Genomic DNA, 17,846 nt, shown 5'->3' on the forward strand with positions numbered 1-17,846 from the left:
CTGAAAAAGCATGAAAGAATGAGGGGCAAGACTTTAAACTCCAAGAGACTACCTCAAACTGCTAACCTGGCCAGGAACAATGTGCTATAATTCCTTACACTGAGAAGGGTCGGGGGCCAGGTTAGAAGAGAAAATCAAGAGAGCCCTGTTTCTTCCTACTCTAGTCTATTCCCTGGTCTCCGTGTTACAGCAAAGGTGTAAGAAGTAAGAAGCTCTGCACTCTACAGCTTCTTTGCCTCCCTGACGCCAAGCTGCCTCTGTGAGGAACTGGTTTACTCATCACTGGTTTGTGGACTAATTTAGCTGATCACTTGAGTGCATAATAGAAATGCATGCTCTAACATCAGGATGTGATTGTGCTCTCATTCATTTTTCAAACATTTGTTAAGTGCCTGGCATTTTATAATGCACTGGAGTACAAATATGAATGACACTGATTTCAAGGAGTTTACAGTTAATTCGGGTACAAATAAAGAAACAACCCATTACAATTCACTAAACACATTTTGAGATTTGTACAAGATACAATCAATATACAAAGATAGCTGTCTTGGATTGCTTGGAAAAGTGAGGGAAGAGTTTTCAGGGAAGGTAGTTCTTCTTCTGAAATTTGAAGAATGATTTCTAGATGGCTGAAGGGCATGCATGACTATTTTTCATAAACACCTTCCAGGAACACCTGGGTAACTCAGTCATTAGGCGGCTGCCTTTGTCTCAGATCATGATCCCAGGATCCTGGGATCGATCCCCACATCAGGCTCCCTGCTTAGTGGTGAGCTTGCTTCTCCCTCTCCCACTCTCCCTGTTTGTGTTCCCTCTCTCACTGTCTCTCTACCTCTCTGTCAAATACATAAATAAAAAGCTTAAAAAAATAAAAATAAATAAATTTTAGAATAGATAAATAAATAATACCTGCCACTGTAAAAGTTAGGACACAGAGCTTCCTGAGTCTGTACAAACAATCAGTGAACATTTGGAGATTAAAAAAAACAAACTGGAACCCCTTCAGATGTTAAATATAAAATTATTTTCATCCATGTGCTTATAACCCACTTCATGTTGTGTTCAATTCTCTGTGTTTCTGGAGTACGTCTGGTCTACTAGATATCAAATGTTCACATGAGAGTCATGTACATTTAGTTATTATATCTGGGATGTGGAGAAGGGATATGAGAAGAGAAGATAAAGCAAACAAAGAAACAGGAGAGGAGGCAAAGATGAAGAGCCAGAAGAGAAAAAAAAGAAAAGATGGAAGGGACTGATGACAACAAAGAAGGAAGAGAAAGAGGAAGAGAAGTAAAAGCCCTCCTAGTCCAAAAAAATCTCTGTATTTTATGCTTAGTTTCCTTGATAAAGCTTGGAGTGCAGATTCATGGGGAGCCATTAGCCCAGAGGGGAAGCACAGCACCAAGTCTTGATGTCAAAGAACCGGTGGGCTACACCCTCCCGGATTTGCTTAGTCTTCACACCATAGACGATGGGGTTGAGCATTGGTGGCACCACCACATAAAGATTGGCCAGCAGGATATGGACATGTCGAGGAATGTTACGTCCAAAGCGGTGGGTCAATAATGTAAAGAAGGATGGAACATAAAACATGAGGATGACACAGAGGTGAGAGCCACAAGTGCTGAGGGCCTTGTGCCGGGCATCCTGGGAGGGCAAACGAAACACCGCTCGGAGGATCAGTGAGTAAGACACAGCAATGAGGATCACATCCAAGATGACCATGACAATGGGCACTGAGAAGCCATACCAGATGTTAATGGTGATGTCAGCACAAGCCAAGCGAGCCACTCCAATATGCTCACAGTAGGAATGGGGGACGATGTTGGTCCGGCAGAAGGGCAGCCGCTTCAATAAGAAGATCACTGGAAAGATGATGCAGAAGCTTCGGGTGACAATGGCCAGAGCAATCCTTCCCACAACATGCCATGTTAGCACTGTTGTATAATGCAAGGGGGCACAGATGGCCACAAAACGATCAAAGGCCATGGCTAATAGAATGGCTGACTCCCCCACAAACATCACATGGACAAAAAAAACTTGGGTGACACAAGCATCAAAGGCAATGTCATGGGCATGGAGCCAAAAGATGGCTAGAGCTTTGGGTACAGTAGTGGTGGATAACAGGATATCTGTGATGGCCAACATAGAGAGGAAGAAGTACATGGGCTCATGAAGATTACGTTCCGTGATGATGACCACTATCAGGATGGTGTTCCCCAGGACAGCAGTGATATACATGAGGCAGAGGGGTACTGATAGCCAAATGTGGTAAGACTCCCACCCAGGGATGCCCAGTAGGACAAAAACTGCAGGATGGAAGATGGTAAAGTTGGTGTGAGTCATGATGCACTTTAGGGTCCTCTCTGTAACACCTCAGAAGCCGAAGAGTCTGCTAAAAGTGACAGGAACAGAAAGGATTCCTGAGTGTGTGCGGAGACCATAAAAGATAGCACTGGGTTCTAAACTGTGGGACTCTCTAGACAAGTTCTCCCAGAGAATGCTCATTTGGGTGTAGGAATGACTTTTGATTTATGGTGCCTCATTAGCATGAACAGCTTCTATGTCAATGATGCTTCAAGAACTAACAGAGGTTTCTCCTGCCTCCAGTCACCCTACTCCCAAAGTTTGGCCCCACTATACTTTTCTGACCTCATTCTGCCATTTCTACACAAGTGGTGTTTGCACCCTTACCTATTTTATACTTATCCCTCCCCCCAAGATTTTGCTCCTTCTCTGTTTATTTAAATTTCCCTTCCCTTCCTCTTCTACTTACACAAATTTTAACCTTAAAATACGTCCTTAAAATATACCAATTTGTAGTGGTCTATGTTCATAGCAATGTATCTCTTTCCTGAAGACCTATTCGCTAAACTATATTCTAACCTGATTATATTTAATCACATTAAATTTATTTGGCTATTACTTTGAACATTTCACATGATATTAGCCTAATACCTTGGCACTTGTGCCTTCCTGTGCATGAAAAGAGAGCATCAAGCAGATATCCAGAAGGAGCCTAAAGCATGTATTTCTCCATTCTGGCCCAAATTCAAATCTTCCCTCAAGGCAGGAATGAATGGAGCAACCAATGAAACTGAGAGGGACCATATTCATTGCCTGCTCCTTGTGACTTCGCATGCTCCTCCCCAAACGGTTCCATAAATGTGTGTCTAGCCTAGCTCTCCTTATCCGTAAGAGCTTCTCCCAGCCCCAGAATAGGAAAACTATTCTGAGTACAAGGAATCAATACACTTCCCTGTGGCTCCATCAATATAGCCCTCCTCCTGCCCCACTTGTTTCTTAACCTCAGAAAGATTCAGATCTCCCTTCTGCTAAGAAGGGCTAAGCACAAAGTCCTCCCTCTTTAGCTTTCCCCAACACTCAGGTATGACTGGTTTCTTACTGAAGCTCTGGACCGCCTGTTAGCTATCAGGACTGGAGAAAGTATGATTAAATCTCTGAAAGGGAACATGGACAAAGGTATCATAGAAAGACTAAGGAGAGAATCAGGAGTATAAAATTACCAAATAAATACTAGATGGATCTACTGATAAACAGAGGGCCCCAGGGAGGAGGGCATCCAAAGGAATGAAAGCCCCCATTTATGAGTCTATCCCCCTGGCCCCTACACAAATGCACTTGCTCAGAGCATGAGGGGCTGTGTGGAGGGAGCAATGGGACTACAGGTGGGTACCGAAAAGGGAACAGGGCCAGATTCAAAGAAGCATGGTCCCCAGGGAGGCTAATAATATGATGTCTTTCAAGGCAGTATATTTCAAATATCCTTCAACTTCTATTTAGAGGAAAGGCTGAGCTTTGCTAGGATGAGCATAGAGAAAGACCACTGATAGCATTGCTCTGCCTCTATTTGAAAGCACAGGCCCCAAATTTATATAAACAAAAGACCCACCAGAAAACAAATTCCTTTTCCTTAGATGAAAATTTACTGAAAATTTTCCTCATCACTTCTCTCAATCCCATTAGTTATTAATTAGTTATTAATGCATCCCTTCTCGATGAAAGGTACCTGATATAAGTCCTCAGAAACATAACTCTGGCTCTCTGTTATAATTCTAATGATGTTTCAAAACTTCAAGGGTGAGGCAGCAAAAGCAGGGCAGGGAGAAGGACGGTGAGAGCTGGATGGCTATTAATGAGGCTCCAGAAAGGAGGTTACTCTGTGTGAAGAAGGATTTTCATTTCATTCAATGGCTTCGGAGTGCCCCATCTCATCCCTGCTGAAGGTTCTCAGCAGGAAGGTTCTAGCTTCATTTAAAAAGTGATATGAGAAGAGAGGAAAGTCATAGGCACAAGGAGGCACATCCAAAGTTTCACAGAAATTACCTCCCAGAACTCTAAGAGAATATCTAGACCAGTGAGAAAAAAGGATTCAGAATGGTGAGGAAGGGGCAGGGAAGGAACAGGTATAGTAGGTGAGGACAAGGTCTAGAGCCAGACTTCCCAGTTAATTTCCCAGTTCTCCCCTGACTAGCTGCATAATCCTGGGCAAGTTACTTTACTCCTGTACACCTCCATTTTCTCATTTATAACATGAGGGTAACAATGAACTTCAAGAGATAATCGGGAGGATTAAATGAGTTAGTTCAGATAAAGTGCTCCAAAAACAAAAAACAAAAAACAGCCTGAGAACAGATCTGTCAGAAGGACCTGGTGTCTCAGAACCAAGACTGGAAGGCTGGATGGTGCACCGAGCAGGCCCACCACTGACGGACTTAGCTGGCGTCACAGCTACCTGGCAGGCTTCCCTTGAGTGCTTGGAAAAACACCCATCTGTCTCAGCAGACACAGACTGTCTCCATCATTTATAGAATGCTGGGGGCAGGGCAGAGTGATGGAGTCAGAGCTCCAGCTCTAGAACCAAGGAGAGCCAGGAGTGAGCATCGGGGGAAGATCCAGTTCAGGCTAAGGAAAAATGGAGCCATTTCTTCCCTGCAGCCCCTGAACAGACTTCGCTGTCTCCTTCTCCTCCCAGGGTCTTCTTTTCTTCCTGTGAGTCCCAACCAGCTCTATTTTTTGGTTATGCCCCTTCTCTGTTTAGAGGGTTATGTAAAAGCCTTTTATATCTTCATGTAGTCTTAACATTGGAAGACTTCCCTGACATCAGAACGTATAAAAATGCATACTCACAAACTGCATTAAGTACAATTGTTAGACAACTATATAGCAGTGGAGCCCATTACTTTTTTGCCTAGTTGTATTATGTAGATATTTATTTATTTAAACAAATAGTAATTTTATATTGCCATTTTCTTTGTACACATGTTTCAGAACTGAAATGCTTTTCACCACTCTTAGGTTTGTTTTTTTTTTGTTTTTTTTTGTTTTTTTTTTTTTTTTAATTTATTTGACAGAGATCACAAGTAGGCAGGGAGGCAGGCAGAGAGAGGAAGGGAAGCAGGCTCCCTGCGGAGCAGAGAGCCCGATGCATGGCTCAATCCCAGAACCCCGGGATCATGACCCGAGCCGAAGGCAGAGGCTTTAACCCACTGAGCCACCTAGGCACCCCTCACTCTTAGGTTCTTTAAAAAGTACCAGCTCTCCACACTGAAGCCATGTCTCTAATGGATAAAACAGCTTGCCCCTCACCCAAGATTATAAGGTTGCCTCTGTTTGCAGCACAATATATTGGAAAGACTAGTTATGAGAAATGTCACAAGGAATTCTTTTCAATACAGAAGGTATAAAAACTTGTGAATGCTTATCTTTTTAATAAATTGGAGCAAATGCAGCTTTGTATCTCTAATAACCTCACTCTTGCTCACATGCACTTAAACCAGCATGTAAAATATTTTCATAATCTAAAACCAGTATTATCTATACTGCAGAGGGACTGATATGCCCTTAATTCACTGACATAGTAACTCACGCTTTTAAATAAATAAACATCTCAAGAAAAATTTCCACCTACTCATTTGTTTCACTCCTAATAAGGATTTTGAAGATTTTGTAAAACTCCAAGTAAGTATATGGTGGTGTATCATGTATAAACAACATCCACCATATTCATATGTTGTGATGGCGTAAACATAGAGAACCTAGCTCCAAGGCGCAATCTCTGGTCCCAATCTCTGTACCTGTTCTTCAAAGGAAAGACTTTCCTGGTTTATACACACCTAACACCCAGATTACCATGAAAAGTTTCCTCAAGAGTCCTCCTCAGTTTGGGACTGGGAGTTCACAGCACTACACACAGAGTCTGGCACATCATTGGTACTTAGGAAATATGTGAAGAAATGAACCACGGAATTCGTGATTAATCTTTCACCTGTAGCTTTCCCTGTCTCACCAATGTACTGATCAAAATCTGAGCCATTTTTATGAATATCCCCCACTGATAAACCCTGTCTTGGCACAGTCTGGTTCTGACTGCTCTGTGAACTGCCCCTGAACGCTTATCAGGGGCACCTGACTGGCTCAATGGGTAAAGCATGTGACCTGACCCCAGAGTTGTGAGTTTTTAAAAATTAAAAACTTTTAAAAATCTGCTGAAAATAATGCTCCCTGTGCCTTTATCCCAGTGATAATGAAAACTTGGGCTCACAAAGAAAACTTTGAGACAGACGTTTATGTTCACTGTACTCGTAATAGCAAAAACCTGGAAACAACTCACATATCCTCCAATGGGTGAATGGTTAAACAGTGGTAAATACATTCATACCATGGACTACCAGTCAGGAATAAAAATTAAGAAACTATCGTGTGTACAGCAATTTAGATGAATCTCTGTAGAATTATGCTGAGTGAAGAAAAAGCTAGGATCAAAGTGATACATACGATATGATTTCACTTACATAGTATTCTTGAAATTAAAGGAAAATAGAAATGGGGAATGGATCAGTGTGATTAGCAGTTGCCAGAGGTGCAGGATGGGGGAAGAGAGGGTTCTGTGGCTAGTAAAGGATAAAAGGAGGCTTCCTGTGGTGATGGAGTTGTTTTGTATCCTGATTTCATCACATCAGTATCCTGGGAAATATTATATGATAATATTGTAAGATGTTACCACTTGAGGAACTGGATAAAGGGTAAATGAATCTCTGCATTATTTCTTACAACGGCATGTGATTCTATCTATCCATCATCTATCTATTTTTAATTCAATTGAAAATATGTGTAGTTAGAAAAAATTGTTTTAATTAAAAAATTTTTAATCAAGAAAAGTCTCTTTCCCCACATACTCCAGTGCTTTTCCTGGCCCCATTCTGCATTCCCATTCCTAACCAGGGCCACCTCCTTATCAAATGGACATGTCCCCCTGTGCCCACCCACCCACCCTGTGCTCTGCCAGCACCCTGTGCAATCCCTCTCTCATCCTTTGTCCCATTCCCACATCTCTACTTTCTCTCTCCCAGCTCTAGTCTCTCATTTACAGATACAGATACAGTACACAAACACTCACACTCCTGCCAATCGCTCCCCCTCCACCCTCAATGCTCTTAAACTCACCTACTGTATCACAGTATCAGCTGAAGGGCTGAGAAAGTGGGAGAGCAGAGCTCAAAACATTGCTTGTTCTGAGAGAAGAGGAATGAGAAGAAAAGAGAAAGCTGGAGACTGATCATGTTGACCTGAGGGGTTGTCACTATCCCTGCTCTGTTCGGGGTGCTTATATTTAGAGTAAAAAGACAACATGCTTCCTTCTGGAGGCAGGTGTCAGAGTCACCCCTGGGATCATAAGCATGGGGCCAATGAACAAAAGGAGAGAACAAAACTCTAGCCCTAATGCCAACAGGGAACACTAACTCCAGGGATAATTACTCATCCAGACAGAATGCACAGAAAATACTTGAAGACACAGCATAAGAGCAGTGACAGAAATCCCAGCAATAAAATAATAACATAATAACAGTTAACAACTGATGAGCCCTTACTACATCCTTGTCACTGTGTTAGGGCTAAACACAAATAATCTCACGTAATTCTCAAAGCAATCCAATAAGATAAGGACTATTATTATATCCATTTGGCAGATAAATTGATAGAGGTTTAGAGAGACCAAGTAGCTGATAAGAAGAGAAAACAAAAGCCCCAGGTGAGCATGTCCAAGTGTTCAGACTCAATCCGGAAACTCTGATTGAGAGAGCTAAGAGAGGGGTGCCTGGGTGACTCAGTGGGTTAAGGCCTCTGCCTTCGGCTCAGGACATGATCCCAGGGTCCTGGGATGGAGCCACGCATGGCATTGGTCTCTCTGCTCAGCGGGGAGCCTGCTTCCCCCTTTCTCTGTGCCTGTCTCTCTGTCTACTTGTGATCTCTGCCTGTCAAATAAATAAATAAAATCTTTTAAAAAAGGAAAAGAAAAAAGCTAAAAGAGGGATGCCTGGGTGGCTCAGTGGGTTAAGCTTCTGCCTTCAGCTCAGGTCATGATCTCAGGGTCCTAGGAGCAAGCCCTGCATTGGGCTCTCTGCTAGGTGGGGGGCCTGCTTTCCCCTCTCTGTCTCTGCCTGCTGCTCTGCCTATTTGTCTCTATCTCTTTGTTAAATAAATAAATAAAATGTTTTTTAAAAAGAGAAAGAGAGAGAGTGGTGGGGTTATGGACATTGGGGAGGGTATGTGCTATGGTAAGTGCTGTGAAGTGTAAGCCTGGCGATTCACAGACCTGTACCCCTGGGGCTAATAATACATTATATGTTTATTTTAAAAATAAATAAATAAATAAAGAGAGAGCTAAGAGAGATAATTTTGAAGCAACCCTACAAGATCAATCACTTAAGGTAAATTCAAGAAAAAAGAAACAGAATAAATTAAAGATTGATTAAATGTTTATACCATTAAAAGTAAAATTTATTTTGTGTGAGTACTTAATTAAAGTTGGGAGGAGAGTAATTCTTCCTAACTCATCTTGTAACTTTTGGAGCAAAAAGTTGCTAAGAACCAGTGAGGAAAAAAGAAAATGACATCAGCCCAGCAATCCCACTTTCAGGTATTTACCCAAGAGAAATAAATCATAAGCCCACAAAAGCCTTGTACATAAATGTTCATAGAAGTTTTATTCATAACAGCCAAAAATTAGAAACAACTCAAATGTCCATCAACAGAAGAATGGATAAACAAATTGTGATATATTTATACAATGGAATCTGTTCAGCAATTAAATGAACAAACTACTAAAACGTGCATCAACACAAATTAAACTCAAGATCATTATGTTGAGTGAAAGAAGCCAGAGGTTCTACAACAGATAACAACTAATCTGTGGTGACCTATCAGAATGATTGCCTCTGGGGTGGGAGGAAGTAGAGGGAGTTTCTTTGATGAAAATATGCTACATATGGAAACGTGTGAGTTTCATGTGTGTCTGTATCTGTCAAAAGAAGGATTTTTTGAAGCATCAGAAACAACTAACAGTGAAAGGAGCGGAAATATGGATAAATTCTTCTCATGAGTTTTTCATTTCACACACAATGGTTAAAACAAAAATTATAATACCAGCTGATACTCAAGATAATGACATATAAAAGTGGGAAGAGCAAAGGGACAGCTAAATGGCATTGTTTTTCACATTTTACTAAAAATGGTAAAAAGTCGATACCAGTGGACTATGAGTCACATATATACATTTTAATGAAACAACCCCAGAGAAAACCATACAAAACCACACACTCAAAACCCTCTAAATAAAGAAGGAATTCTAAAAATGTTCAAATAACCCACAGAAAGACAAGGAAACAGAAACAGAAGAAAGAGACATAGAAGAAACAAACAGAAAACAGTGAGATGGCAGACATAAGCCCTTAGCATATTAACATCATCTTAACTGTAAATGGTTTCAATATACCAATTAAAAAACAGAGACAACTATCATATGATCTCCCTGATATGAGGAAGTGGTGATGCAACGTGGGGGCTTAAGTGGGTAGGAGAAGAATAAATGAAACAAGATGGGATTGGGAGGGAGACAAACCATAAGTGACTCTTAATCTCACAAAACAAACTGAGGGTTGCTGGGGGGAGGGGGGTTGGGAGAAGGGGGGTGGGGTTATGGACATTGGGGAGGGTATGTGCTATGGTGAGTGCTGTGAAGTGTGTAAACCTGGTGATTCACAGACCTGGGGATAAAAATATATGTATATAAAAAATATATGTTTATAAAAAATAAAAAATTAAAAAAAAAAATAAATAAAAAATTTAAAAAAAAAAAACAGAGACTGAATTAAAAAAAAAAACACACAAATCAACTATATGCCAAAAATAAAAGGATAGAAAAATATATATCATGTAAACATCAAAAAAAGTATGAGTAGCTATATTAATATCAGATAAAATGGACTTCAAAGCAAAGAAAATTAATAGTACCAAAGAGACACATTACATAGTGATAAAAGGATCAACTCACCAGGAAGATAAATTGATCCTAAATATTTACACACCACACAACAGACCCTGAAAATACATGAAGTAAACCAGAAATAACTGAACAGAAAAATAAACAACTCACCATTATAATTTAGAACTTCAACAGCCTTCTCAGTGTTAGGTTCTGTCTCAATAACTGATGGAACTACTAGACAGAATACCAACAAGGAGAAAGGAAACTGACCAACACAATCAATCCGGATCTGATAAATATATAGAACACTCCACCCAAAAATAATTGAACATGCATTTTTTAATTTATTATTATTTTTTTTTTATTTTTTATTTTTTATAAACATATATTTTTTATATACATATATTTTTATCCCCAGGTCTGTGAATCACCAGGTTTACACACTTCACAGCACTCACCAAATCACATACCCTCCCCAATGTCCATAATCCCACCCCCTTCTCCCCAACCCCCTCCCCCCGGCAACCCTCAGTTTGTTTTGTGAGATTAAGAGTCACTTATGGTTTGTCTCCCTCCCAATCCCATCTTGTTTCATTTATTCTTCTACCCACTTAAGCCTCCATGTTGCATCACCACTTCCTCATATCAGGGAGATCATATGATAGTTGTCTTTCTCTGCTTGACTTATTTCGCTAAGCATGATACGCTCTAGTTCCATCCATGTTGTTGCAAATGGCAAGATTTCATTTCTTTTGATGGCTGCATAGTATTCCATTGTGGACTTTTATTAAGATAGACCGTATCCTGAGCCATAAAACTAACCTCAGCAAATTTTTTTGAGTCAGATATGTGATATATCTAATATATTGGGTCAGATGTCTAATATTTATCATTATCATTCATCATACATTTATCATTCCAGATATGTATATAATTATACATATAAGGTTAGGACAAATGCTTGGGGAAAAAAGTGTATAGTTTGGCATATATATATATATATATATATATATACATATATATATATGAGACATATATGTATACCAAATATTAACAATAAGTAAGTGCTTTAAAAGGTAACATTAGGAGTGCTGTTTATTTTTTTTAAGATTTTATTTATTTATATGACAGACAGAGATCACAAGTAGGCAGAGGCAAGCAGAGAGAGAGGGGGAGAAGCAGGCTTCTTGCTGAGCAGAAAGCCTGATGTGGGGCTCAATCCCAGGACCCTGAGATCGTGACCTGAGCCGAAGGCAGAGGCTTAACCCACTGAGCCACCCAGGCAACCCTATTTTTCTTTTTGGTTATTCTTACATTCTAACTTGTCTACAAGAATACCTGAATTGCATTATAAAAATTTTGAAGTTTATTATTTTAGAAACATATGTATATTCAACTTAATTTTTGTGTTAACCCAGGGAATTTTTTAAAAGTTCTCTTTAGCGTGTAATAAGCCATTTGTTAAGTCAAAGAATGTGTGACAGCACTGTAATATTGACTACTGACTTGTTCACATTATTTGAGTTGCTCCCATCACTCAGTTGGTTAAGGATCTGCCTTTTCTACTCAGGCCATGATCCTCAAGTCCTGAGTTGGAGTTCTACATTCCATCAGGTTCCCTGAGCAGGGAACCTGCTTCTCCCTCTCCTTCTGCCCCTCCCCCTGCTTGTGCACACAGTCTCTCTTTCTCTCTCTCTCTCTCTCTCTCTCTCTCAAATAAAATCAATCTTTAAAATAAAATAACACAATGGAATACTATGCAGCCATCAAAAGAAATGAAATCTTGCCATTTGCGACAACATGGATGGAACTAGAGAGTATCATGCTTAGCGAAATAAGTCAAGCAGAGAAAGACAACTATCATATGATCTCCCTGATATGAGGAAGTGGAGATGCAACATGGGGGCTTAAGTGGGTAGGAGAAGAATAAATGAAACAAGATGGGATTGGGAGGGAGACAAACCATAAGTGACTCTTAATCTCACAAAACAAACTGAGGGTTGCTGGGGGGAGGGGGTTTGGGAGAAGGGGGTGGGGTTATGGACATTGGGGAGGGTATGTGCTTTGGTGAGTGCTGTGAAGTGTGTAAACCTGGTGATTCACAGACCTGTACCCCTGGGGATAAAAATATATGTTTATAAAATAAAATAACATAAAATAAAACAAAACAATGTTACTGAAGTGGGTACTTTATCCACCTAATATTGTAATTTATTGTGGAAACTAGAAAATGTTCCCTGGGTCACAAACATGAAAAATATTAAGGATAAAAGTTATAAAACATACTACATTTGGGGGACACCTGGGTGACTCGTTCAGTTAAGCCACTGCCTTCGGCTCAGGTCATGATCCCAGAGTCATGGGATCGAGTCCCACACCAGGCTCCTTGTTCAACGGGGATCCTGCTTCTCTCTCTCTGCCTCGGCCTGCCACTCTGACTGTTTGTGCTCTTTGTCTGAAAAATAAATAAGTAAAACCTTTTTTTAAAAATTATATATATATGTATATGTATACATATATATACACACACATACACATACTACATTTTGGAGGACTTTGTTATTTAAGGAAAACAGAACTTGTTGCAGTGCCATTAATTTTTTTAATTAACTACCATATAACAGCAATATTACCACATTCAAATACCAGTTCTTAAATCATTGGAATTTATTGGCTTATATAAGAAAAAGTAGGAAAGATAAAGCACCATAAATTAGTAATAATTCTGCTTCCTTTTGTTGAAATTATGGCGGCTCTATTTTCACCTTATTAAAATTTGTATACTTCTAAGCATTCCTTAAAAAACTTAAAATATACATTTCTAAAATAATGTAGAAAAATTATTAAGAAGTGTGGTGTTTAGGGAGCCTGGGTTGCTCAGTGGGTTAAGGCTCTCTCTCTGCTTGCTTCTCTGCATACTTGTGATCTCTCTCTCTGTCAAGTAAATAAATAAAATCTTAAAAAAAAAAAAAGTGTAATGTTTAGGAGCACTGGGGTGGCTCAGTCAGTTAAGCACCTGACTCTCTGTTTTGGCTCAGGTCATGATCTTGGGGTCCTGAGATAGAGCCCTATGTTTGGCTCCACACTCGGTGGGGAGCCTAGGATTCTGTTTCCTCTCCCTCTGCTCCTCCCACTTATGCTCTCTCTCTCTCAAATACATAGATAAATCTTAAAAAAAAAAAAAAAGTATGACCTTCAACTTTATATGTCAATGTGTCTGGGCTAAGAGATGCCAGATAGTTAATATAACATTTCTGAGATCTCTTGGGTGGCTCAATTGGTTAAACACCACTTCATGATTTCAGCTTTAGGATCTCATGGGTCGTGAGAAAAAGAGTCCCAAGTAGGGCTCCAAGCTCAGTACAAAGTCAGCTTGAACCTCTCCCTCTGCTCCTCTCCCTGCTTGCATGCTCTCTCCCTCTCCCAAATAAATAAGTAAAATCTTAAAAAAATATATTTCTGGCATGTCTGTGAGGGTAAACTTGGAAGACACTCAAGATAAATATCAGACAAAGGAAGAAAAATGTGCAAAAGAGGCATTAAAGAATATAACACACTCCCTGAATAAGGTTATACTCACCAAGACCAAGGAAGATCTTAAGCTTGAATAGAGGCAGAAAATAAAGCCAGATTAAATTAGATAAATTAGAGCCACACCTCTGTCAAATATAAAGAATTGAAATCACATAGTTCATGTTCTCTAACCATAATGGGATCAAACTGTAAGGCAATAACAGAGAGAACAGAAAAATCTCTAAGCTTTGAAATTAAACAACACACTTCTAAGTAAACCATGGGTCCAAGAGGAGGTCATCAAAGAAATTTTTTAAAAACATAGAAATGAATGGAAATTAAAATATAAACTATCAAAATTTGTGGAATATTACTAAAGCAGGGTTAAGAGGGGCTATTTTTTGTATTTTTATTCAGATATAATTGACATATGTTTACTCTCTTAACAACACTCAAATATACAATACAGGAGTGTAAACTATAGTCACCCTGCTGTACATTACATCCCCAAGAATTATTTATTTTAGAACTGGAAGTTTGTCACTTTTAACCACCTTCACCCATTCCACCCATCCCCTACTCCCCATCTCTGACAACCATGAATCTGTTCTCTGTATCTGTGAGTTCAGTTTTATCGTTTTGTTTTGTTTCAGACTCCACGTATCAGTAAGATCACAAGGTATTTGTCTTTCTCTGTCTGACTTATTTCACTTAGCTTAATGCCCTCAAGGTTTATCCATGCTGTCACAAATGGCAGGATTTCCTTCTTTTTGCACTGAATATTATTCCAGTGTGTGTGTGTGTTTGTGTGTGTGTGTGTGTGTGTGTGTATCACATTTTCAATCCATTCATCCACCAACAGAGTGAGAGGGACTTCTATAGCATCAAATGCCTACCTTTAAAAGAAAATCTCAGATCAAGAATCTAAGTTTCTATCTCAAGAAACTAGAGGAGGAAAAGGAAAATTAACCCAAGGCAAATGGAATGAAGAAAATAACTAAGTTTATTGTTTTTTTTTAAGATTTTATTTATTTAGAGAGGGAGAGAGCGAGCACAGGCAGACAGAATGGCAGACAGAGGCAGAGGGAGAAGCAGGCTCCCTGCTGAGCAAGGAGCCCAATGTGGGACTTGATCCCAGGACACTGGGATCATGACCTGAGCCGAAGGCAGCGGCTTAACCAACTGAGCCACCCAGGCGTCCCGAAAATAACTAAGTTTAGAGCAGAAATTAATTTAATGGAAAATGAGAAAAACAGGGGAAAACCAAGGAAATTAAAAGCTGGTTCTTCAAAAACATTCAATAGAATCAATAATTTCTAGCAAAATAGATAAAGATAAAAACTGACAATATACAAGTCACTAGTATCAGGAATGAAATGAAGAATATGTCATTATAAATTCTATTATTACTACAGATAATAAAGAAATGCTATATAACAACCTTATGCTCATAAATTTGATAACGTACAAGAAACTGAACAATTCCTCTATAACTCTTTTTAAAATTGAATTTTTAAATTTTTATTTAAATTTTAGTTGGCAAACACACAATGTTATATTGCTTTCAGGAGTAGAATTCAGTGATTCATCACTTACATACAACACCCAGTGCTCAACAAGACAAGTGCCTTCCTTAATGTCCATCACCCATCCAGCCCAGGAGAGGGGGTAAAAAAAAAAAAAGAGAAAGAGGGAAGCAAACCATAAGAGACCCCTAATGATAGAAAAAATTTATTTTTTAATTAAAAATCTTTTGAAAAAGAAATCTTCAGGCCCAGATGGTTTCACTGCAAAGTTCTACCAACTTTAAAAAAGAATTAACACTAATGTTTACACAGTCCTTCCCAGAAAATAAAGGAGAGGACACTTCCCTACCCATTGTAAGGACAGTTTTACTCTGAATCAAAGACAGATGAAGATAGTGGAGAAAAGAAGATTACAGATTGGTATCTCTTAAAATTCCTCAACAAAATACTAGCAAATCAAATCCAATAATCTATTTTAAAAGTCATACACCATAACCAAGTAACATTTTTTTCCAGCTATACAAAGTTAGTTCAACATGCAATGATCATTCAGTCTAATTCATCAAATCAACAGGCTAAAGAAAAAAAATCAAATAATTATATTAACCGACGTAGGAAAAAGCACTTGGCAAAGTCAATATCCATTCACTATTAAAAACTTTCAGCAATTTAGGAATAAATAGAGGGGATCAGCCTCAACTAAATAAAGGATATCCAGGGATGCCTGGGTGGCTCAGTTGTTGAAGTGTCTGCGTTTGGCCCAGGTCATTATCCCCGGGTCCTGGGATAGAATCTTGCATCAGACTCCTTGCTCAGCAAGGAGACTGCTTCTCCCTTTGTCTGCCGCTCCACCTGCTTGTGCTCTCTCTCACCTTCCCTGACAGAAAAATAAATAAAATCTTTTAAAAAATGAAAAATAAAAAAATAAAGGATATGTACAAAAACTGACAACTAACATCATATCAGTGATAAAAGACTGAACACTTGTCCTGTAGGTCAGGAATATGGCAAAGATATCCACACTCACCAATTTTATTTACCCTATACTTGAAGTTCCAGCCACTGTAATAAGACCAAAATAATAATAATTAATAATAATAATAACAACAATAATAATAATCCAGATGAGAAAGAAAGAAATAAAACCATCCCTATTTGCAGATGGCATTTATTATACACATACAAAATCCCAAGGAATCTGCAAAAATATGTAAATTCCTAGAATAATAAGTGAATTCAACAAAGTTTTAAAATACAGTATCAACACACAAAAATCAATCACATTATCCTAACAGAAAACATATGAAAACCAAAATTAAAGATAAAATACCACTGAGATGCTAGAATAGCAGATTTCAACCCTCAAACCCCCATAAAAACACCAATTTTAACATCCACCCATAGATAAAAATACCTTTGTAGGAGTCCAGGAATCCAGCTGAAAGGTTCCAGTACCCTGCTGGAGCAAAACAAAAAGAAAAAGAATAAAGCCATTAAAGAGGGTAAGAAGAGGGGTGCCTGGGTGGCTCAGTGGGTTAAAGCCTTTGCCTTCAGCTCAGGTCGTGATCCCAGAGTCCTGGAATCGAGTCCCACATCAGGCTTTCTGCTCTACAGCAAGCCTGCTTCCTCCTCTCTCTCTGCCTGCCTCCCTGCCTACGTGTGATCTCTGTCTGTCAAATAAATAAATAAAATCATAAAAAAAAATAAAGAGGGTAAGAAGAATAGTTTCACTTTAACTACATCACTCCTTCCCCCAGACAGTACAGCTCAGTGCCAAAAGAGACCCCCTCAGTTCACAATCTCTCCCACAATAAAAGAGAGAGTTGAGGTTAGCACCCAGTTTCCCTAGCCTGGTAGGACACCGCCCAAGATGTCCACTTCTGCCTTGCTCCACCCAGAACATAAGGAGATCAGCTTTGATGAATAGTCTGGGGACAGCTATGAGCAATGCAAAAATCTCAGCCAAAATTCCTACTAACCAGCTTGCAGTCTCCACCAATAGCCCATCCATGAATGCTAAAGGACATGTCACCTGTGGACACCCCTACAGTAGCCAGCGTATGCCCCAGCATTTCACGAGTCCCCCCATTGCCAACACCCTGCACTCTTCTGCATCTGGTATGTATGAGCCTCCACAGACAGCACACAGATATAAGCAGTCAACAAGAGTCTCCTGGCATGGAAGAAGGTACACAATACTTCAGGGTACCACCCTAAGAAAAGTAAATGGGAGACTCTCAGCAGCCAGCCTGGCTTGGCAGGATCAAAAGAAGACACACAACCCTAAGGATTTTTCCTCAAGAGAAAACAAGAAAAATGGAGCAGACACTTCCTTAGAAAAGTTCTTAGAGAGCTTTAAAATCTCCAGCCAGGCCTACTGGTGAAGATTTTCTCTCCTGGAAGCCAGTCAAAAGCCAGGCAGCAAAAAACTGAGGGAGGTGACTGCTTCTTCAAATATGAAGATAGAAAGTCAAGACTTAGGACAAATTAGATGAAAACACGACATAGCAATC

The 17,846-nt window shown here is 39.5% G+C and overlaps 1 protein-coding gene and 1 long non-coding RNA gene across 3 annotated transcripts; both read right to left on the minus strand.

The window, feature by feature from the left end:
- Positions 1 to 1,383: 1,383 nt before the first annotated feature.
- On the minus strand, positions 1,384 to 2,352 carry LOC131821754 (olfactory receptor 52B2). The gene has a single exon (XM_059158060.1). It carries the CDS (start codon positions 2,350 to 2,352, stop codon positions 1,384 to 1,386), a length of 969 nt encoding a protein of 322 aa, XP_059014043.1.
- Positions 2,353 to 11,121: 8,769 nt separating this feature from the next.
- On the minus strand, positions 11,122 to 16,982 carry LOC131808488 (uncharacterized). 2 transcript variants are annotated; one of them, XR_009344795.1, is made up of 4 exons: positions 16,748 to 16,982; positions 16,361 to 16,395; positions 13,875 to 13,896; positions 11,122 to 12,749 (listed from the first exon to the last, which is right to left on the minus strand). It is a non-coding gene; the product is annotated as an uncharacterized LOC131808488 (long non-coding RNA). The 2 variants fall into 2 exon arrangements; XR_009344794.1 differs by lacking the exon at positions 13,875 to 13,896.
- Positions 16,983 to 17,846: the final 864 nt, after the last annotated feature.

Source organism: Mustela lutreola, chromosome 1 (genome assembly GCF_030435805.1).
Source record: "Mustela lutreola isolate mMusLut2 chromosome 1, mMusLut2.pri, whole genome shotgun sequence".
Taxonomy (NCBI): Eukaryota; Metazoa; Chordata; class Mammalia; order Carnivora; family Mustelidae; genus Mustela; species Mustela lutreola.